The 24,421-nt window shown below is 39.1% G+C and overlaps 2 protein-coding genes across 2 annotated transcripts; one reads left to right on the top strand and one right to left on the bottom strand.

Moving 5' to 3' along the window:
- The first annotated feature begins 414 nt into the window (after window positions 1-414).
- Window positions 415-4,599, top strand: svip (small VCP interacting protein). Its single transcript, XM_051380737.1, has 4 exons — window positions 415-1,099; window positions 1,404-1,454; window positions 2,499-2,612; window positions 3,211-4,599. Exons 1-4 carry the CDS (start codon window positions 1,037-1,039, stop codon window positions 3,223-3,225), a joined length of 243 nt encoding a protein of 80 aa, XP_051236697.1. The 5' UTR covers window positions 415-1,036; the 3' UTR covers window positions 3,226-4,599.
- A 273-nt stretch (window positions 4,600-4,872) lies between these two features.
- Window positions 4,873-24,217, bottom strand: LOC127352391 (growth arrest-specific protein 2). Its single transcript, XM_051380725.1, has 8 exons — window positions 23,997-24,217; window positions 19,040-19,199; window positions 16,336-16,466; window positions 12,892-13,033; window positions 11,568-11,631; window positions 11,208-11,418; window positions 11,015-11,122; window positions 4,873-6,705 (listed from the first exon to the last, which is right to left on the bottom strand). The coding sequence occupies exons 2-8, from the start codon at window positions 19,182-19,184 to the stop codon at window positions 6,493-6,495; spliced, it is 1,014 nt and encodes a 337-aa protein (XP_051236685.1). The 5' UTR covers window positions 19,185-19,199; window positions 23,997-24,217; the 3' UTR covers window positions 4,873-6,492.
- Between the last annotated feature and the right edge of the window lie 204 nt (window positions 24,218-24,421).

Here is a 24,421-nt window from a genome sequence, read left to right as displayed (position 1 = left end):
GAACAAGCTGGGATTATATCACCAATACTTAAGATAATGCACAAATTTAAGTGCACTCAAAACAATTTATAAATTCAACAGTTCATTTTTGAATTGGGTTTAATTCGTGGGATTAAGAGACTCAGAGTTTTATGGAGGATTAAGTTAGTTTACTTATTTTATTAAGCTATGCTGTTAGTATTTACAGTGTTGGTGGGGTTAGGGTTATATATATATATATATATATAAATATAAATATATATTTATATATATATTTATAAACACTGTTAGTGGTTGGTAGTCATGGGTGTTTTATTATCGTTACCATGGAGACTAATACCTTCGTTTTGTCCACAAGGTGCTGCTGTTGGACCAGATATGAAGAGACCAGCGTGTCGTCTCCACCCACCTCTAGTCACACACTGAGCTATGTTCAAAACCTATACACACTGACTACAACTAATACATTTTAACACACAGTTAAGACCACTGCTGTTTACGATTGAGGTACTGTGAAGAACAGCAGCAGCCTCGCAGTCTTCTGATTGCTTGACACGGCGGTTAGGTTACTGTTGTGTTTGTAGCATGCTAGCAGTAGCTCCGCGGTGTTGAACACACCCTGGTCGATTACTCAGCCAGTTGAACGCTGACCAAAACAAACTCAAGGGGAAAATATTCGGCTTAGACGTTTCAAACAGATATTTTCCAAATGCCGAGGCGATTAAACAAGAGGTGTGAGGAGAACTAATTGATGTGCCGGCTAGGTGGCTTGGGAGAAGTAACGTTAACTAGGCTTGTAGTGTTAGCTTGAGCTAGCTATAATGCTAACAGTTAGCTAACGGTAACGGTATGTCAGACGAGCCATCAGCTGGGAGGAGAAGCTGCTGCTGCTGCTGCTGCTGCTGCTGCTGCTGCTGCTGCCTTAATTATCAGCCCAGCAATTTGAAACTGGCTTGTCAGCTAGTGAGATAGTTTAGCTGCCTAGTTAGGCTCAACCGAGACACAGATATAACTCATTTTCTACGTTTCTTTTTCTGCCCCGCACAACAACTGAAGTATGGGGATGTGCTTACCGTGCCTCGGTGGAGCAGCGGACGACGTTGTTGTCACTCCGGATCCAGTGAGTTGATTTACTGAAACTTTTATCACCATGTAAAGTCATATTGTGGGAGTTATATTTTCCTGTACGACATGGGAATTGAACCTTGGCTCTACGTGAATGTGACTAACAACAATGTGTCGGACAGCAATAGGCCCTACAAGGTAGTGTTGAGTAGGCGTCGACCGTGTTGAGCCTCTGTAAACAGTGACATGTTGATTATGCTCCAGGGCCCAACTCAGTTTGTTTCATGAAGACAGGTTGCTTTCATTTGCAGCTTACAAGTTTTCTGTTTGTTTGTTTGTTTTTGTTTTTGTTTGTACAGGATACAAGAAGACGACAGTTAGCTGAGGCCGCCGAGAAGAGACAAAAAGAGGTAATTTATTTCAATATAACGTTATATGTTTTTTGGGTCTGTTTGTCTGTTGTGTCAAGTGTTAAAACACTGTTAAGATAGTGTATTAATACACTTGGTTGTTAGATTATTTGGTGCTATAACTAAAACTAATGTCTTCTAGTAGGGCTGTTTAATGCAATAAATCCTACCATCATGAGGGATTTTTGTTGTTTCGTGTATTATTGTGTACTGAGGTGTTTCTAACATTGATCTACTATTAAATTAATCACCAACTATTTTTATAATAGATTAATCAGTTCCTTGTGTGTGATTTTTAGCTTCTTAAATGTGAATAGTTTCTTCAGTCCTTTATGAGAGTAAACTGGGTTGTGGATGTCATTTTTCACCATTTTCACCTTTTTATGGGCCAAACAACTAATCAATTAATCAATAAAATGAAGGACAAGTGAGCTGATTGTTAGTTACAGCCCTGCTGCATTAGTTTAGCTAGATGTACCTAATAATCTGGTAACTTTGTTGCATTATGGTAAATATATACACCCCATTCAAGGTAGATGCACTTGACAGAGTGCTGAGTGATTTTTTTATTGTACAGAAAAGCCACTTGCACACCCGTAAGAGCCATGCTAAAGTTGTATCAAGGTAAGTATACATTGACCAGAATGAAAACTATTCTTGGCCAGGTGAATCTTTTGGATTGGCTGATATCTCCACTACCACATATTTCCGCTCCAAGTCACCGTTTTCATCTTTAAATGTCCTGACACCCTGATAATCCACACTTTTACTGCCGCAGAAGAAAGCATTGAGCCCTAACCCACAGTCACGTTACAGATCGCTGCTCCATCCTGTATCTTAAATGCCTTTTTTGGCAGTTGAATGCCCTTTTGCTAGATGCCGTGTGCTTTTTTTTTTTTAAAGGTTGTGGTAAAATTATTGATTAAAAATGCAGTTGGAAAAACATGCATGTTTTTATGACTGCTTGTACATATTTTTAACATATAAACAAGATAAACCTTTTTTGCCTGTTAGTGCTTGAGCATATTCTTCTCTCTTTTTCAGACAACATACAGGGGGGTTAAAAATCCAGAAGCAGTTGAGAGGAAAAGGAAAAAACAAGAAGAGATTGAGAAACAGGCGATGACCACGTCTGTGTCTGGTGGCGGCGGGTTGAAGGTTAGTTTTTTTGTTCATCTTCATAAATAAATAAATATAAGCAGGTACAGATAGTGACATGTCAAAAGTTTTAATCTTTGTTCTATTGGTTCTGACTGAGACTGAGAGTTTTCATGTATAAGTTTAAACATTTTTAGATCCAAAGCAAGACAAATTTGATACTTAATTGATACCTAGTACAGATTTGGTTGTTTGTATAGCTGACTGATATTAACAAATTGAATATTTAAGTCATTTTGAGCAGAAATATTTATTGGTAATATCATTTGTTGGTGAGAAGACTTCAAGAGCATATTTCCAAATAGAAAATCATGTAAATGATCACTTGTATTGTGGGAACCCCTGCTAAACAGATAGTGGGTACAGGTAGATGCATTTAGTGTTTTACATACATTTTTTAAAAATGTATTATTCAGCTGTCATCTTAAACTGTAATCTCGTAACCTTAAACCCAGTAAGAGGTAACATCAAAATATAACACTAACCAAAATTTCCAGATAGTCTCATATGTTGATAGATATTATATTGATTTATCAACTACAGTTATTTTATAATGACTAAAGATTGTTCTGATTGTGTTTTTCTCTTTGTTTTTTAGTGGCAGGTGGGCTGAAAATCTCGATGGTAAAACCTAAAGTCTTGACTCTGAAGTCTGAAACAACATAAATAATTGCTGCAAGGTGACATGAAAGATGTTTGAACTGCTGTCCATTTTTTAATTAACTTTTTTTGCCTATTTTATGATGTTATGAGACAAACGGTTACAATTGCTTTCATGCAAAACAATCTGAAGTGATCACAGTCCGAACAGCAGGACCTGCTCTCTTGTTGCCAAGTTATACAAGCCGGTGTGGACCTTTGGACATGTCAGGGATGACACAGAAATGTGCAAGCAAATACATGTCCGACTGTATTAGTTTTATTTAACAATGGGGATTAGGCAGTCTTAACATTAGACAACACTAAAGAATGTGGTTGTAAAGTCCAGGTCTCTGGTGACTGTTGTCATATTAAGACAAAGTTGTCCTCAACACTTAAGCTTTTTCACTACTCCGCTTTTTGGTTTTCATACATGAGGATCAATTCACTGCAAATCCACATTGGCCACGTTACTTTTTATATGACTTCTCCAAAAATCCGTTATTTAAACGATACATTTCACAAGTTTATGTTTACAGAATATTTTAAGTGTGCTTATTGTAGGATTAGTTAACAGTAATAACCACCCAGTTATGAGTTGACACTCATTTCACCTTGTTTAGGGCTGTGTTTGTTGGCAACACAAAGACTAGTGCAAACAGCGCCATAACTTGTTGGTGTTTACTGAACTTCTGAAGCACTTTGTCTTTGCTTGGTGTTGATATTTTGATGAAAAACATGTCTTGGACATTATGTTGAGAATATACTGTTTGTTTGACAACCCAGCCTGTACACAGCATCCACGCTATACTGCTGAATAATGTACAACAACACTAAAACCAGTAAAAATGAAAAGGAGGTACAGATAGGTCTGTAGCACTTCGGACTGGTCTAACCGTTGTTCCTTCAATAGAGCCCCATTTTGTTTTCTCTGCACAATTTCGTTTGTTGAATTGAATTATTATGTATGCAAAACACGGATGTGATGCCTGCTTAATTTAAATAACATATGAAACGTGTTTGTGAATTACCATATGACAAACAGAAGCTTTTCTTAGACATCTATTTGCACATAGTTTGTCAACATCTGGTGAACAGCACATATGCTTTCTCTCACTCTTACGTTGGGAGTGGTTCATGTCAACTAGAATGGAAACAGGAAGAAACTGAGGAAAAATAATAAGTGAGGTGTATACAGTATATAGTGAAATATTTACTTTTACTTGCTTAATTGAGTGCATTTCTTACAGCCTTCACTTGATCTTTAAATGCTTCCGGTGCTCTCAACATTTTGTAGAGCAGGAACTCCAGCCAATGTTATTTGCTACAATAAATCACATTTCTGCTACTTTTGTGTGGATTTCTTGAGCAGAATTGCAGTTTTATAGAAAGATGAGTCAAGTTAAGATAGGATTTAAATTTGGTTAAAATGATCAGTGGTATCATTATGTAACATACTGCAGGTGAGATATATAGTTGGTAAAAAAAAAAAAAAAAGCCAGCAGTATAGTAGACACATCTGTTGAACATTTATCTTTCAGAGGGTTTAATTCTGAAGCAGACTCCTTTGGGGCTTTTAGTCAGAAAACGTACCTAATTAAAATATATACAGACAAAGACGTTTCAAATTGTGAAATTTTGAGAATTTATTGAAAATGTACATCTAAAAACAGAAACTGGACTTGCGTACTTTATATACAAGCCTGTGGGTTACTTAGCATTGCCAGTGATCTCATACCAAACCCACATTATTTTTCCAGGGAAAAAAATATTAAAAAATTAACATGTTGAATGATAATGTTGTGAATTATTTCTATTAATTGTAAGAATCTAAACAGAAACAGATTATTCATCAAGTTTCAATGATTGCACTCCCTCTAGAGGTCAGTAACACATTGAAGAACCTCAGATGAGTAAATCTACTGTATTATTATCAATCATAAATCAACAAGGTTTTTGACTACATACGTCTTGTAGAGGTGATTGTCCATGTTCCTACAACAGACATACAAAACAGGAGCGATCATAATAATGATTATTACAAATTATAACGGTATAAAAATGCATTGCATACAATATTCAACATGTAAACAATCTAAGCATTGCTTCATTTTCTCAGCCTGATAAAAAAAAATTAAGAAAAAGGCCATAACACTTCATGAGCAATGTTTGGTTTCTAGGAGAGATTTTACAGGAATATTATTTCAAGATTTGGTGAAGTACATTTCTTTGGACAGTAACTTTTCCACTTTTTCTTCATAGTTTGTGTTCAATTGCAAAGTTAAGTGCTGTGCCCATAAGAGCCCCAGTATAGGAAAACAGTATCAGCCAGATGGTTAAAAATGGGGAGGAAAATGTAGGAAAACTTGGTTTTTACCATCACACAGGAAGAATATTGGCTTCTTAAATGTCCTGAAACCTTACCCACTTACTTAAAGGACCAGTGTGTAGATGTCAATGGCATCTAGCGGTGTAGTTGTAGATTGCAACTCACTCGCTTCAACCTCCCCTCCCATACAAAGAGAGAAACTATAGTCGCCACAAAATGCGCAAAGAAATTGCCAACAGTCCTATCTAGAGTCAGTTTTTGGTTTGTCCGATCTGGGCTACTGTAGAAACTTGGCGGTTCAACACAGAAGGCTAACCTGCGGTGTAGATAAAGAAGGCTCACTTTAAGGTAAGAAAAACATATGGTGATTATTCAGGTGATTATACACTAATGAAAAAAACATACCTATGAATATTATATTCCATTTCTGCCAATAGATCCTCCTGAAAAAGTTCTTGTTTAAGCCCGTACGAATACAGCCAGGTACTGAAGGCCTGATTGGCTATCTGAAGGAGCAGGTGTGCTATAAACTGGAACTAGATTCTACCCACTATAAGTGATATACTGCATCGCTTAAAATACAATTAGAAAATGTACAGCTTTACTTCTACCCTCGTTATTATCATACTGTAATGATTGCCACCTTTTTTCAAAGCTATTAACAGTTTTGTAAAACAACGTGTTGTTAAGGGCCTACTAGTGTGATTCCAGGCTTCACAAATATTAATTTACTGAATCCTCTTTGACAAAGAAAACAAAACCAATTATCACTAATACACAAGTGTGCCTTCCACGAATGCAGTTGTGTCTGTTGCCGTAATGTGTTCAAGAATGGTATGTTACATAGCCGCGTCCATTAGGCAGTAAAGAATGGCAACAAGTCATCCTCCGTGTCCTTTCAGTCTCATGTTCTCACTTTTTGCTGCGGTAATGGGCTGCCACCACCAGGTAGCTGTCAGGGGTGAGGTCCTTGATGTTGGGGGACTTGCTACCGCTGATGGGAGATGTCTTGCCCTCCACCCGGGAGATTTGGAGCATGCGGCATGGATCGTGTTTCAGCAGGTAGCTCTCAAAGGTCTCCCAGCCTCCACCCACACGCACCATCACATGCTTGTTGTGCAGCATCTGCGGAGAGAAATGGGATTATAGTGTCACTTCTGATGTCAGTGTGTCAAAGAAGAGCTTTATGGTTGTTGCTGAGCCCTTCCTTCTATAGGACTAATGTCATTTCACTGATTGAGGCTTTGGTTCTCAGGCAGAAGTTGAACGAATGGTTAAGCATGGCTTTGATGTACAGGGCTGTTGATTGATGTTGGGGGCCTCGGACTAGTTGACGTCCCTGGAGGGAAGCTTTCTCCATCTCTTACCAGCCTAATGCCATGTTGAGCAGGCTGTGGCCAAGAACAGAAAGACTGATTCATCTCACTGTTTGATGTCTGGAACTACAAGAGTCTATAGCCATGCATGCTCTGTGAGAGTTTACATGCTAAATGCTAATGGGGGCATGCTAATGTTTACCATCCCTGGCTAATTAGCATGCTAATTGCATAAACCAAAGTATTGGACACAGCAATTTTGACCTGATAATGGCGCAACATTAAAGGCAGGAAATCACCAAAGTTATTACAGTTTATCAGGGCATGAACGTCTGAACCAAATTACATGATAGTTCAAATAGTTGCTAACTTAGGTGACACCTGAAGGAAAGTCGGGGCATCTCTACAGTCCTTAGGATACATCATCAGGGAACCATGAATGTTCGTACAAAGTTTTGTACCAATCTATTTATCTTGTGAGACATTGAGATATTTCACAGGCTAAATTAACCTTTTTACCTGCTGGTGGCGCTAGAGGAAAAAAGTCAAGGGGCCACCAAAGCCATAAGGGTTTCATCCTCCGGGGACCATGCATGTCTGTACCAAACATAATTGCAATCCATCCAATAATTGCTAAGACTTTTCACTAAGAAAGAAAAATGTCAACCTGCTGATGGCGCAAGGGGAAAATTCATCAAAGTCAGTATGATTCATCCTCGGGGGATCCTGAAAGTCTTTACAAAATGTCATGGTAGTCCATCTAAATAGTTGATGAGATACTTCAGTCTGGACCAAAGTGGTGGACCGACTGACTGACATATGGACTGCCATTGCCATCCCTAGAGTCAGGCCACTAGCATGGCTAAAAAATATTTTATTTCATCACTAAAAATACAGTATATGATCTGCTTAACAATAAGGATAACATATAAGGAATTATATGCAGTGTTTTTTCATCGTTCAATCTGCAACATTTGCTTCAAAATTATGCCCCCTGCCACATCAGGGCACATTCTCAAGGTTGGGTACCATGGCAACATCGGCCATTATAATAAAGAGAAGAAGAAATAAAAGGCTCTGATATGGGTGCTCAGACACTCGCATTCGCCAGACACTGTGGACATAAAACATGTCCGCCTTATTACCCCCAACCTCATTAACATGGCATTACACCTAAACTAAAACAAGCTTTTTTACCAAATGCCCTTCTCAGAAGATACTGTAAATAAACAGGTTATTATTAAGACTGTTAAGACGCTATAACTGCTATAAAAATACAAATAGTAGAGAATGATTCAGACAAATACCAAACTAAATCGTTAAAAGGGTAAACTACCTCATGAGATTGTCACCTCAGTCTGCCACATATGAGGCTTCCTGCCCTCCAGCACTATAACATTCAACATTTATAAGCTTCTTAGAAGAATCAATCAAGAGGGCACTGGTGGGGCAGTGCTTCCAATCACTAGCGCCAGGCCTTCAGGCTTTGTGACTGTGGATTTAATGGACCTGTGTGATGCAGAGGGGTTTCAATCACGCTGCTTTGGGACAAGACCCTTCTTAGGGCTCATTCCTTCCACAGCAGCCCAGAGAAGGACAGAGGCCTGAGGGCTGAGCTTGGCCAGCACTTCTCACAAACACTGTGATGTTACTCTGGCCCCTTGTTAAGGCTACAACCACCTCATTTATTCCAGGAGCTGAGAAGGTCAGTCTCTCAGGCACATACAGATAATTGTGGAGTATACTCTTATTTGTGCTACCAAGGTGCTGCATGCCACTGTTGTCCTCGACGCTCCACAGCTGCCTACAGACAGTGACTTGGCCTTAATGTATTCATGCTTTTTCTCTGGAATTAGCTGCTATGGGATAAAAGCATCTGAGGAATTTTAATTAAAGCATATTGACTGTGAAGAGTGCTGGCTGAGAGACAGAGTAGTTGAGGTTTAAAACTTGCTTTGGCCTGTTCAAGTTATATATCTTACATACTGTAACTGTGATGAGTACACATGATAACAAATGTCATTTTTGTGTTATTTTACAACTGTTCATTCTGTCTACTCTGTGCATACAACATCTAGTGCATCCTTGATTTTGTTCCCTATTAAAGGGTTTTTTTCTGGGGGGGATTCTCATCCAAATTGAGGGTCTAAGCAGACATAGTCATATTCTGTAAGATATATATCTTGTAAAGATTGTAAAGCCCTTTGAGGCAAATTTGTACTTGATGACATGTACAGCAGACTGCATTGGATCAACACTGTGAGCTTCTCACTATTTGTCCTTGGTTGCTCAGCAACACAATGAAGACTGAAACCTCGTTGCTGTAAAGGCATCAAAGGATGATTTGATTTGATAAATATTCAAATGTATGTTGTTTTGCTGTTGATGTTATTCTAGCAATAAATTAGTCTTACTGTCAACACTAATATTTAAAAACAGCTTTATTCATTCAAACTATACAATGACTTGATGATTTGATTTGGTTGAGATTTGACATTAGTAGTTGCAATATAGTGTGCTGACAGCAGAGGACACCCAAGAGTAAACTGTCTTTTAAACGTCTTCACATCCTGAACGTACAGACGGCATGAATCACATTCTTAGAGGTGTGAATCCTGGTTGTAGGTTGCCAAGTAACCAGGATCCCAAGGGGACCGATGCTACTTCTCTAATCTGTTTAGCCTCCATTTGTCTTTCTCCACTACCGTTTATCCCTCGACTCACAGAAAGTCAAGTAACATTTCCTGAGCTGATGGATTCAGTGTGATTATAAGGTGTAACTAATGCAATGGCCAGCATTGGGTCATATAGCCGTGTAATATATTTTCCAAGTAATAACTTGGTCATCAGATTGTATGGAAATGTGTGGGTGTTATTTTCCTTTTGCAGCCAGCAAGCCACATTATGTTTGGCTGAAGATGGACATTGTCGGAATACCATTACCAGTAAATGAGACCTCACAGCAAAGGCGGGCTTTCCAGACACAATGGATTACTTTCATCCCAAAGCCAGCCCCAAGTATCAACGTACTACCATATGCTGTGTGAATGGAGAGAGGTCTGCACTGCAATGTGAGAACCTATTTTTATAAACCCCAAATCAATTTGAAAATTAATAAAATGGATGAAATTTAATTAGCAAAAATATGAACCTGTGTCGTTTATGTAAGGTTTTCTCTGTCCTTGTGTTATGTTGTAAAATATATCAACCCAATAAAACACAAAGAGTAAGAAAACACAATTAACCTTTTTCTAATTTTTAACCTGCAGTTCAGTTTATTTATACTTGCACTTGGCTTGATTATTACCCACTTTGTACTTTTACTTCACAACATTTCAGAGGGAAATATTGTACTTTTTAATAAACATTTGCAGTATACCGTATATCAAGTACAGTGGGGGAAAGGTCTTGTTATACCACATGTTAAAATACTCCATTACAAGTAAAAGTCTGTTCAAATGGTGTATCTCAGATACTGTAACTGTGACTAGTACACATGATACATAAATTATTTTACTATTGTTTATTCTGTGTACTCTGTGCATACAACATCTTGTGCATCCTTCTATTCTAGGTCTTCCATTCAAAATGTTGTGCAACTGAAGGACAGAAAGATTATTGTCTGTAAAAAGTATTAAAGATAAAAGTGTTACTATTACCACTGATGCATTGATATATATAATATATATATACATATAACATTTTATGTTGCTGCTGGTCAAAGTGAAGCTTATTTCAACTGTTTTTGTTTATACTCCTGGATAAATGAAATGGATAGATTATGTTGATACAGGATTTGTATGTAAAACATCAATCTGTTAGGTCACTACAGTACCTAACTGTAACTGTCCAATAAATATAGTGCAATAAAAGAGTACAATATTAGTCTCTGAAATGTATTGAAGTACAAGAAGGTCTGTAAAATGGAGGTAGATGAGTAAACATATACACATATGACACCTGGAGCTCCCTCAACAATAAAATACTGCGTATATGTCAATAATATACTTATAATAACACTCAGATAGAGAAAATAGGACTTTATTTGACTCTATTTTTGCATTGAACTATAAGAATAAAAACATTTTCAGCACCAGATGCTCGAAACCTAAACTCACCCGGATGAAAAGCATCTTCTCCCCAACGCGGTATCGACCCTGTGATTGTCTCTCTACACAGAATTTATTTGGACATCTGCAGGGGGGGTCATCAGCGATGTGTCTTACCTGTAACACACAAAGATAAAAAATATTGTAGATGTTTTCCCCCTGATATCAAAAGTAGAAGCAAACCCGGCTACTTATAACTTACAGCGTCATCCAACAGCTTCCCTGTGCTTTTCTTGCTGGAAGTGACTTTGGTAGGAGTCGGAGATGGGGAAGGAGACGGGGTGAGAGATGAGGAGGGAGATGGAGGGAGGGGTGGAGCTGGGGATACAGGTGATGGAGGTGGTAGAGGTGCTTTCTCTTCTTGTTCAATCTCTTTCTCCAGTTTTATCAGGCCAGGAGGCTCCACGTTGTATCTGGACCAAGAGACAAAGAGTAATGTAATTCCATAAGTGTGGAACTAAGAAAATATTTATATAACAACCAAAAGACATATATGGGAAAAATAGTAATAGATTAACTAAAATAAACAAGAAAATAGAAAATAGAAAAACCAAGATCATACCGTGATGCTATCCTTCCCAACTCCAAAAGACAGAGACACACTTCTCGTGGCTGCTTGTGAAGAACTACAGGAAGAGATCAAGTTTTAGCATTTTGTAATCACAGAATATAGACACTGTATGGTATCTGGAAAAAGGCAATGAGTGATGATGAGTGACTGTGTGATGGTAAGAGGGACATATAATGAGCTCATGCATTTAAAAGGTTCCTCTCCTCTTCAATCCTGTCCATCCAAAATAAAATGAAAATGAGTTTTCTTCAGACTTGGGATGTATATATATTTATCTATATATGCTTGAGGTGTTCATTTCACTGAATCTATGACCACACAGCGAGAGTGGATGCAAGATGTATGACATATGTGACACACCACACCATGCATTATAGACAAAATATCCACTGCATGATAGCAAACCTGATGCTGAACTGATAAGTCCATCCAGAGGAAGAAAGGAAGAAAGAAAGAAAGAAAGAAAGAAAGAAAGAAAGAAAGAAAGAAAGAAGACAGGTGTCAGCTGTTACTGTTTTCTGAAGTATTTTCACAAGATGTATACATAATTACAAGTCCACTGCATGTGATAGTGCAGTGTTGATAGATTACTGTGTCTGTAACTAGGCCTTCAGAAATGATTTGCGTAGTTTAAATTGCTTTGCGACGGTCAACCAGACATTAGTCAGAAATTACAGGAATGTACGAATACTCTAGGTATTTCTGTCTCTGTCAGGGTCACATACTGTACATCTGATTGTAAGGACAATATTTCAGTCTTGCATATCTTAACTGCAAGCATATTTCAGTGACATAACACACAAAAAATCCTTGCAATAGATAGAGAGACATAGATAAAACACTGAGGGAGAATGAGGAAGAGAGCAAAATGTCCCTATTCTGGGCTGAGGAAAACATTTGCATAGCGTTGGCCTACTTTCTCACTAACTCACACCCTTCTGTCTGTGCTCCCTTTGTTTTACGCCAGACATTTTGTGCATGAGCACAGTATTTGAGATGCACATGTCCTCATGGTCAGGTAAAGCTGCTCCCAGCAGACTGCTGCCCTTGTGAGCTTTGTGTGGATGTCAAAGCAGCCTGGAGATGTGAGTCCTCTGAGCCTCAGAGGGGAAAGAGAGGGAAGCAGTCCAACCTGTCTGATACTCTACCTGCACAATCACGCCATTCACAGGAGAGAGAAATCTGAGTCCAATGCCCCGGCAGTGCCACTGACGGCCAAAACCCGGCTGTATTGTATCACTGTGGGGAAACTGAAGCCTGTTTACAGACCACCTTGTTTTCTAGCATTCAGATGGCAGAAAAAGAGTACACTCACCTAAGTCCTCTGACTCAAACAGACATGTTTCTCCAACTCCAACCTTACGACACCAGGCCAGGAAGTTGGCTGTGTTGTCCCGTGCAAAAAAGGAACCGGAGGGAGCGCTCTGCCGACATGGTATCCTCCGATAGGGAATACTCTGCTCGAGACATAGAGAGGTCAGCAGATGTCTTCATGTAGGCTACACAGAAATGAACCTAAGATTAAGAATATCCCCAATAGTACGTAGACACTGAACTGAACATGAAACTTTATTTTGTGTGTGACAAAGAGAAATCAAATGTCCACCACGGTGACTTGTCCATGCAGCCCCACCCCCTGAATTTCCATCAAAACATAGAGCCACACTCTTTATCTACACTGATTTCTTCTCCATCTGCTGAGGCTCTGGTTTCAACTCAGGATCAAGGACCTTTTCCATACAGATCAATATAGGAGATGGCGGGTTAGAAAACCAGGGCTACTTTACCAGGCCTTCTATGATTTGGGATCAAATGACATGCTTAAGGGTTTCAGCCCCCACACGGTCTGTTTGGGGAGATTTATGCGCCTTGCTGTGGTTTTATACAGGATATGTGCGTCTGTGCTATGAGAAAGGTGCAATGAGCTCATGCTGGAAATATGCAGGCTTTTGTGGGTATTTTTCTTTTCTTTCCAGGCTCTCCTTTTGACTTTTTCTGGGATCCTTTCTGTTGTTAAATTCCTGGAGAAATAATGTCGGCCACATTGCCAGTGCCGTTTGATCTAACAATCAGAGTGACATGTTATTATTGCTGTGGTGGCTTGCTGAATTATCTGCACCTTTACATGTCTAATAAATGCACAGAAGGTATAAAACTAATAAAAGACATTATGCTTAAAGGGATGGGAACCAATAATAAGGATAAGGAAGTACTTCTCTTGAAAATCCCATAATTTTTTTTCACTCAGAAAGACGATAAACTTTATGATTTATGTAGACCTGCAGCATCTCGACCTTCACAGCTGTACATGCACAATTTAAAGGAACAGTTTGACATTTTGGGAAGTACAATTATTTGCCTTCTTGCTGAGAGTTACATGAAAAGATTATACCACTATCACATCTGTTTGCTCAACATGAAGATACAGTTAGCTTAGCTTAGCATAAGCACTGGAAATAGCTAGCCTACTAGCACCTCTAAAGTTTAGTTTTTTTTTCCTGACGCAGTAACTTGAAGTCAAAACACCTGTAAAATCGTCAATGGTTGTTTTTGTACCTCAGTTGTTGTCTGCATTAAACAAACCATATATAATGTGTTAATCAGAGGTGTTGTAGGTAGACTTTGTTGTCCTTGGACAGAGCCAGGCTAGCTTTTTCCATCTTTTCCAGTTTTTGTGCTAAGCTAAGCTAAGAGTGCTGGCTGTAGCTTCACATTTACAGATTTGGGAGTGATACTGCATCAATCTTTCCATGTAACTCTTCGTCACAAAGCAAACCAGCATATTTCCCCAAATGTTAAACTTTTGCTTTACATTTCCATTAATGAGGTGGTGGTATTGAATTTGGCACACAGCAGGGATATGACAAGAAAGAAATATCATCTTCGCTCATCTGCAGTTGATAATGATTGATGTAAACACGTGGGAAGACAGCATCTACAAAGGCATTTATTGTTTCTCTCTGCTGGAATCACTTAGCCCGACTCCACACACCAACTTATAATGAAGCTTCAAAGCAGATGGAAGTTTTCTTTAAAGTGGTAACACAAAACAGTAAACAACTACAGTTTATGTAATGCCATGATAGCCTGCTAAAGCAACAATTGTTTCACATGAATTATAAACTTAAAATGACATAAGATGATACTGTGTATCAGGCATGGAGAAGGTGATTAATCTCTCATGGCTCATTCAACTGAGAGCGCTGAATGTGCGCTGTGAGGAGCTACAACGTGGACAAACAGCAATAAATCATGCTCACTATAAAACATCATAATACAAGTTTGTTTGATTTTAAAGCCTGAGTTACAGGTCAGCTCTCTCTGTCTGTCTCAGGCTGTGTCTCTCTGTTGGCCTCTGCGATCAATAGGATCCTCTATTTCAGTGGCTCCTCTGCCGTCCCACGGTCACTGACCTCAAGTATTTCCTCACATCTGTGCTGCTACACTCATACTGAGATCAGGAGACCCACCGTCATCAGCACAGTGATGCCTCAGTGCAAACATCAACAACTCTCACTGAAGGGCCAACAAAAGAGTCTTTGGCTTCTTGTCCTCTGAACAGAAACATGCCCTAATCATCAGTGTTTCCCTCTGCTGGAAACATGTATCCCACTGAGCACCAGACGTCAGCTCAATGTGTAAGTTAGTAGGTGTTAAAAAATGCATTCATGTCTGCAACATAATGCTTTTGTCATATTCAGCACTGGAGACTCTTAAGGAGCCAAATGTTACTGTTGACTTTTTTATGGACAGACTGGGCACAAGTGGAAATAATAATATATTTGTCAGTAATTCGCTCAAGACATCAAACCTGTAGCAGTGGCTCTGAAGCTGATACAATCTAAGGATCTGAACCCCAATCAGTTTGTTTTTTTGAGCACTGACCTAGTAAAATATACGACTGCACAGATTGCTTGGGTTAAATAACAGATAATTACATACAAGGTTACCCTTTAATCTCACAAAATTCATTAAAGCCTCACTCAAGGCTCACAAGAAATGAACATTTAACATAGTTCTGCCAATTCTCACAGGCGATGTGGGGCCCCATCAGTTAATGTGTCCTTGCAAGCCTTATTTTTTCTATTTTGCCCTGCTGAAGGCTGCAGGCCCCATCCCCCCATCCCACCCTTTGTGCACTGCTTTCTGAAATTGTGGACCTCCTTGCAAACTTGGGATTCATGGTTGCTGCTGAGCTGACAAAACCAATAAACATGTAAGATCTACGGGCAGATTGGATATCAAACACAATACTACCTAGTGTCTCTCGGTTTCTCTATTACTCTCCAAAGGTTATGGTATCAACTCTTTTTAGAGATGGGAGAGACTCTCTATGTTTTATTGATTTTATTGAGGGAAATTTAGGGTAGGCTATAGTTGTTTCCTGTCTCAGTGAGAATCAATAAAACGTCACATTGTTGTCTTTAAGTAGTCTGGTCCCAATAAAATATACAGAAAAACATGATGTCAAGGGAACAATTATGTGGCAATACAGACACAGCCAGTGCTGGATTTCATATTCTTGTCTAATCAAGCAGAAGAATTGTTGATAGTAGTCAGGAGACTTAATAATAGTCACGACCATAGTGATTGTCTGTCAAAATGATCTAATAAGTGACTGCCTGAATGATGGTTCCCCTCTCAGAATCAATCTTCTGTCGAATCATTCAAACTCAAAGTTAGTCCAGGAACACAGATTTGTGTTTTCACTGTAACCGTTATCATGCCAGACTACTGTAATCATCAGGTTTCTCTGTACCTTGCTATTGCCAAGAGCAGGCAGGTCTCCATTACTTTGCCTGAATTTCTCCTGTAGTGTCTCAGCCAGCTGGCACAACAGGAAGCCATTGTCTAAGCGATCCATGAAGCTCTCAGCGGTGATTTCCAGGCCTGACCAAGGGACACATAAAGAAAGCAGAGAATTCGGCAATAAATTCAACATAGAAATGCTCATTTTAGAATATATGTACAGTCTAAGGAAATAAAATGTAATCTCCAGTCCATTCCCAGTTGAAGCTGAACCTGGTGCAATGTTATTGACTCGCAGAAAGCGCTTGACTGATTGAGCTTGGCTTGTGCTGCCGGTTTTATGCAGCTCTGCAGAAGCCAAATTTTCAAATATTACAGCATGACTTGGGGGAATCTGGGGGGATTTTCTGGTAGTACACCATGGGTTGGCAAAGACATGGTCACACGAAAAGGGGGCATCTGATTGTGCACAGTAATGCCTCATTATCCTGCACAGTTGCAAAGATAGATTGGTGATCAACATGTGGTGTCCAGTTGACTGACTTCCAGAGGACCATTCCTTCTTAGTTAGATCATTGTGAAATAGGAGGTGGTGGCAGGGGGGTGTCTGTGGAAAGAAACCGGAGAGATTTTTTTAAATCCCCTTTCTGTTTCTTATAGGAGGAGGGGTCTGGGGGTTTCGACGTTTAATGAGTTCCAAATGTTGTAAGTGAGCCCAGAAAAGAGAGAGAGATTGAAATCTTGAGAAATGCTCAGTGAGCTCCCGTCTTCTGTGCTCAGACTCTCACTCGCTCCTCGCTGCATGAGGAAAATATATTCCAGAGGGCTCTCAGAGAAAACATTTCAACTCAAACACACTCAGTCATATAAATTGCTCAGTCCCTCCAGCCTCCCATCACAACAACAATATGACTCATCAGTTTAACCGAGCATCCGCCTCCTACTCAATCAGCGGACTCATCGTTACACCACGCCACTCCTCCCACCTGAAACTGTAAACTCTGCTGAGCATAAATGTCCTGCGGGATCAATAAAGTATCTATCTATCTATCTATCTATCTATCTATCTATCTATCTATCTATCTATCTATCTATCAAATGCCTGGATGCCAAAACTTATTATGTCTCAGTCTTGATTGTGTCTTTCTCATCTGGACTTAGTCTTGACTCAGTCGCGACTAGTCCTGGTCTTGGACTCGACAAAGGTGGTCTTGACTACAGCACTGCTGAACACACAGAATATTGGGCTTAAACCAACAAACGGGTTAAATACTGTGTATGTACTGGAAACACGTGGATGCTTGTGCTTCTGAAGTCCGTTTAGACCTTGATCCCTAACCACAGCAAACGAGAGGTTTCTAGCTCAGCTGGTTCCAGTGCAAACACACAGAGCACCAGAGATAAAAGGTAAGATACTGATGTTGTTTTTATTTGTTTACATACAGGCAAGGTTCAGTTTCAGGAACTTAATTGGCTTCCACATGATCTGAGAAATGATTCTTGGACTGTATACATCCTGCAGGATGTCCCATGGGGTAACTCCCAGTCATTAGGTAAACCTTGTTAACCGTATTTTAACCAAGTGAAGCTTCACACAGTTCAAAAGCAAATTTAGAAGAAAAACCTTAAATATTGAGGTGCATCAGTGGACTGCCCCTCTTCTCAAAGATTATACAGACTTTAACAAATCTTAAAATGCTGATTAAATACAGGTTAACAGACAGTTTGCCTTTAGTAAATCCAGTGATCAATTGCCTAATTCTTACATTGTAACCTACTCTGGTGGAGGAAACAAGTAGATTTTTGTGTCGACATTGTATTCATAGAAGACCATATGGAAGTATTTAACTCACTACTACTGTTTTAGTTTAGTTATTGATAACTGTTTTAGTTATCAAATATAGTTTTTTTCAATTCTCAAATAAACCAGAGTGAGTCTATCATGTGTTTATCTGAAACATAACTTTCTTCATACACACTCAATTAAATTTAAGTCACTCATTTTAAAACAGAGCCTCTGAGTGCTTCATGCATTTGTTTTGTGACTGCGCTACTGAAGAAATACACTACACAGGGTGATTTATTGTTGCAGCGTTGCACAAAGCTTCTGCTGAGGATCCCTCTGCTGCCAGCACTGGCTGTGAATTATCTGAGAACGGTTAATGACGCCCATTATTCAATTAAGGCAAATCTATGGGAGAGTGTGTGAACACGGAAACTCATTCACACATTCTAGGGACTTTAAAATAGTTTGTAATGAGGTTCAGATTGTTTCCAGTCCCCTGCAGATGTGTTTACATCAGCAATACCAGTTCAATTAATGTGAAAGATAAGAACATTTTTCAAAGCCGAGCTATTTCTAGGACAGTCTTTTGAATGAATCAGCAACAGTACTTTGTATTTGTTAGGAAAGTCAGCAACATTTGTAGGAAATAAATAATTTACCATAAATTGAGTCACCACAGTGCAACAATCTGAAAAATAACTAGTTAAAACATGTGTACTGAAATATATTCTTCTACAACTTGTTTAATACCAACAGATTAAAAACATTTCAATGAGAGGTAGCCCACGTTGGCCACGTAAATCAATTATATATTGCTTATTGGACTGAGTCTAGATCATTTAACATACACTAAAGTAGTCAGTAACAGAAATGTAAAACTGAGGATGGCAGGATTGCCAGAATACAGTCAGATGTGTCCAGTGCTTACCTAGAATATTAGTCAGCCACAGGGCCAGGTCTTCCTTCATGGGCAACAGGCTGGCTTCATGTCGACTGGCCAGCCACTGGTGATACTGCTGCATGTCTGTGAGGCCGGGGCCACTGGGCTGTTTGGGGCTCAGGGAGCTGCACATGGTTCCCTATACGGCCTGAGGAAGGAGAGGAGGAGGACAGGACACAGACAGTGACACAATGTAAACCTCCAATGTGTCTGTTGTTTATCAACATGGAAATGGACACAATAAAGTAATAAGTAATGTAAGTAACTAACAACTATTTTTAGTATCTATTAATCTGCCATTTATTTTCTTGCCCAAAATGTCTGACAAATAGTGGAGAAAATTCCCAGTATAATTTTCAGAGTGGTGTCTTCAAATGTCTTATTTTGACAAACCAATAGTTAAAACTCAAAGATATTCACATATTCAACGGTGACATAGAACAGAAGAAACCAGTAAATCCTCATATTTGATAAGCTGAAACCACAGAATAGTATTTTTCTTCCACCAGGTAGTTATAAAGGTTATGATATATTATGATAACAGAAGGAATCACTCATAAAAATAAAGACCCTTTTTGTTTCACGTTCATGATATGTAACTATTATGACAATATTCATCAATAACAGATGACATTCAGGCCCAATGTTTCGAAAAGGAATAAAGGACTATCAAATGAATACAAGAGATGTGAGTGTCTTTGTCCTTTTGGCCAAATCCTGGTTTGGTTTTCAGTCCACCTGATGACATTAGACGTTGTCATGGACCCCGACAGCAGAGTTCCTGTCTGCCTCTTCACTGCACAACAGACACTTTTAACGAGCCAGACTCATACAGTAGCACTTTTATTCAACAAACAGCATACACAAACAAAGAGCTCCTTCAGATTACACTGCAATCTATGATACAGTCTATAACACAGTCTAAATCAATCCAATCCAGTCGACACTGCAGAAGGCCTTACATTACAGTCTGGTGGAGAGACTGCAATCGACATCAATATTCAACAGCTATTTACTGTCTGTAAAGTGAAGTCATTGAGTAAATGAAACATTTCTCACAGTCTTTTCCAATTACATGCTACGGTATGCTTTAAGTGTTCACTATATGAGCTATAATGTGAAAATCTTTCACATTCACTCCAGTATCACTTCATCAGTGGGTATTACAATGTTAAAATTCCCAGTTTACAAGCATGGGTGCTGCGATTAACTCACTCTGACAGAAAGAGTGTGCGGACATAGAGAAGACAAACTTCAAGGCTTAGAGATGTGTCATCACAAAGCTTTAAAGCTTACATTACTTCAAAGGCTGTTATAGTCATGTAATCATGTAAAGATGTTCCAATACTATTTTTTCATTCCTGATACAATACCTAAACTTTGCGTATCAGCTGATACCAAGTACCAATCTGAAGCATATAGGCTACTGCTAAGCCTATATGATTGCTCTCATTGTTGTATGGCCTCAGGTTTAGAATATGGTCATGACTTCACTATCTTGAGACAAAAAGCAGCAAACGGGACATTGCTGGGAAGTACCAGAGCCCCCTTTCCAGGGCTAATAAATTTTGTGGTATTGGATCAGTGTAGTATCAGAGGAATTTCTAATACTGGTATCAGTATCGTAACAACTCTATAATCAAGGGACTTAAGAGAGTTTAAAAACTGTGTTCGGTTTCATAATGCACCAGATGGGAGTACTTGAGCTGAGAGACCCAATAACTTTTCTATTGTTCTATATATATGCTGTTCAATTAAAAGCAGGGTCCCAGTTAAAGGCGGGTTACATTCACTAGCCCAGTGTGGCTACACATTTTGATAAATATATATATTTGACAAATGTGGAAAACCTCTAAAAGCCCACCAGGCCGCCCGCTGGAGAGGGTTTTGAGCTGTTAGGCTGCTTCGCCTACACAAATATAAATGTTTAAACATGTTCATTTTATGAGAACCGTGAGCACCAAAGTATCAAATGTTCAAATTAATGATTTTTAATTGATAAGTTATTTCTATGTAATATTCATATTGGTTTAAATTAACAATCTGATAGCGTTTTCCATCATTACAGAGTATTGTGTAAAATAAACTTCCGTCTTGACGCCTGTTCCAAATACGGTACGGTTGAGTTCAGTGGTAGAAGCAAATAAAAGCCAAGGCTATATTGAACTTTTACGGTATATACAGTGTGTATATAGTATATATTAGCATTTCACCTTCATGTCAGTGACGATAGAGAGAGACAGGAAATTCAGGGGAGAGAGAGGGGACCCAGACTGGACCCAGACCACTGCAGTAAGGACTCAGCTTTGATTTGTGGTATGTGCTCTACCAGGTGATCTGCCAAGGTGCCCCAACATTTCTATTGTTACTGATTTGACAACATTGATTGGTGATATGATTTTTATGTTCTACTGTATCATTTCTGTTTCTTTGTCATTGTTAAATTCTTTAATATACGTTAAGGCTGCATTAAAGAAACAGAAAGTGCGTTGAATACAAAGCACATGCATGAAATAATGAATCAATCAGTCATGTTATCACATATAAATAGTTGTGCGTCCTGCTTGGACACAAGGAGGATTATCCTACATTTCCCATACAGGCAAATATTATATGTAAATTATAAGAAGGGCTTATTCAAACAAGGAAGCATAACTGCCATGAACAATTAGCTCACAGTCTGTGATGGCTGAAGATTTCCACCGAATACCGAGGGAGTGTAACACAATGTGAGGAATCTGACCTTTAAAGCTATGTAACATTTCAAGGTCTCCCTGGAGTTGGCTGTAACCAAATCACACTGCGGTGCAACACTGGACATCAGGACCTTGATGTCCGACCAAGGTTGTCTTATCTTCCTGAAGACAAGAGCTCCTCGTTGCGTACACACACTAAACCCTGGAGCTCAGCACTTACACACAGGTGCTACATTCCCATGTCTACTGTGGTGCAGGCTGACAGGCAGAACAAGGGTACTGGGACAACTTCTCATGTCTCACAATACAAGACCCATTCATACATTCACTGGTGTCCTATGCAAATAACAACATGGGTATTTGACATATCTGTCACTGGCCAACATAAAAAAATACTTTTGTAGCACAAGGACAATGTTAGCTTAAATATTTTTCAGACATGATTTTTAATACATTGTATATTAAACATAATCGCTGTTAAACGAAGATGTTTCTCCAAATTTTGTGAATTTAAATGTTTCAGATAAACTGTAGTAGGATTACCTTATATGTTAAAACAAGTCTCCAAGTTAAAAACACTAAAATTGCATTGTCCTAAAGCATTATGAATAAACATCTGTCAGTGGACAACAGAGTCCATTGAGGAATTAAACATTTATCTTGATGTGAACGTTAATCTTAGTTCAAAAGCTGTATTCTTCTTGACAGAATCATGAATGAAAATTATACTGGGTTTCCCCCTCTTTTCCCAGGAAATAGTCCCAAAGAAACAACCAGCTGTTGTTAAACATACCTGCTTCCTCTCACCACACTGTAGCCTGACCTCTTCAGCTGTAGGCCAAAACACAGCCAACACCACCACTCTACTAGGCTTTATGTACAGTATCATGTACCATCTGCTGAACTTGCTGCCTCATCTAGTTATTATATTTCCAGAATCTGACAGTAGACCCGGGATTAGAATCAGAAAGATGAACTTTGTAGCCCAAAGGTTCAGAGATATCCATATGTACATTTTCCCAGTCTGAAAAGCCTCATGACTTCAGTAAAGCCGTCATAACCCGCCGTGGTTGGCTGCAGATTGCTCCGAGGCATATGGGTGGGAATTTCGACTGCTGAATCACATCAATTAGAAAAAAACAAGAGTGGCTCTGTCCTCCCAATCCTTGTCAAACTTCATGCCTTTCTCCTCTACAACAGTAAATCTGGAGGCTGATTTGTCCATTTAAACAAGGGAACTCAGCATGTTTTTTTTACTGCAGATAAGTACTAGGAATCTGTGCTGTATTCAGGTATCACATTGTCAATAAAGTACAAAGTCTCCAGCAAAAAATATCAACAAAAGCAGAATATTCTCCTGTATAATATAACATCCAATAATACAAAAAGCCTACAGCACAAAGCTTGATAACAATATCATATGCACACATTCCAGTGACTCTTGTGTTTATTAGAGCACCACATGGATTATCATAAATCCTGAGCTATGATACTGCACTGCCTTAATAATTTCACAATCTAATAGGCTTCCTCAGGCCTTCATTTAAAGACAGCCCTAGGTTAAACATTGTCAGCATCAACAAACTGCATTTTAGACAAACAATAATGTCAGGAAATCCTGACAGATCCTGACAGAACTTCATCCTACCATACAGATCTGGTGCTACGTCTGAATTTAGTGCAATAAACGGGTTTTGGACTGTGTTGCACTGGCCTCTTAAAAACCTCAGCAGCACATTTCATTTACAACTGTACTAAGATTTTAAAGCTGTCTCCTCCTTTACAACTGTCACAAATAAAAACAGCCACAACAGACATTTCACTACTCTGGAAATAGGATCAAGGGAGGAAGCCTGATGAGTTATGACTGAGATCCAGCTGAGCAGCCACTAATTAAAACCAATGAAATAACTCAGAGCTGCAAGTGAAGAAAACATGTCAGATTCTGTGTAATTAAAGATGCTTTGAATTACATTTTAGACAAATACAAAAGCAAGAATTTGCAGCTTTTTAAGAGTAAAGAAGTGAGATATCACTGAGTCCCAACTTTTAAATAAGCTGACATTATTCTGCAAAGCTCATATCGCTGGTGAGACGAGACAGGGGATTTAAAGTACAAGTAACACCCCCAGTCTAAAACAGAATATGCACAAAGACACTCAAAAGTCTGACATTCATTTGGCAATAGCAAAGCTGCGAAAATGTCTTGCATGAGTCCAAAAAAAAAAGAGCTCTTTATCTGTGCTCACCCTGAGGGTTCAGCTCGTTGGTGCGCACCTTCCTCTCACTCGTCCTGTGAGCTGCTGGATCCCAGCTTTCATGCTTTTCACAGCGGTGCACCGACCCACAGGTTAGGCTCCAAAGCACTGAACCAATCTGGGCTGGGGAGGTCTTTCTCACTGCGCATTTGCACAGGGATCTGACTGCACACAAGCACACGCACAAGTACACCCACAGCACGCTGCTGCTGCTGATGGGAGGGAAGTTTGATCCTGCTGGCAGAGCCTCCCGCCTCTCGCCTCATTGTGTTGCCTCAATATGATATTTCTGGACTGAATTCAGCAGGTCAGCCTGAAAAATTAAATCCTTTGATACACTGATTTAATGGATTTATTTTTTTCCCAATGTGTGCCTATGTTATCTGCAGACTACATATGTCAAATCTATTGTTATG

This window comes from Dicentrarchus labrax, unplaced genomic scaffold (assembly GCF_905237075.1).
Source record: "Dicentrarchus labrax unplaced genomic scaffold, dlabrax2021, whole genome shotgun sequence".
Lineage (NCBI taxonomy): Eukaryota > Metazoa > Chordata > Actinopteri > Moronidae > Dicentrarchus > Dicentrarchus labrax.
The sequence above is the reverse complement of the archived record's forward strand: the minus strand, read 5'-3'. Positions and strand labels throughout refer to the sequence as shown.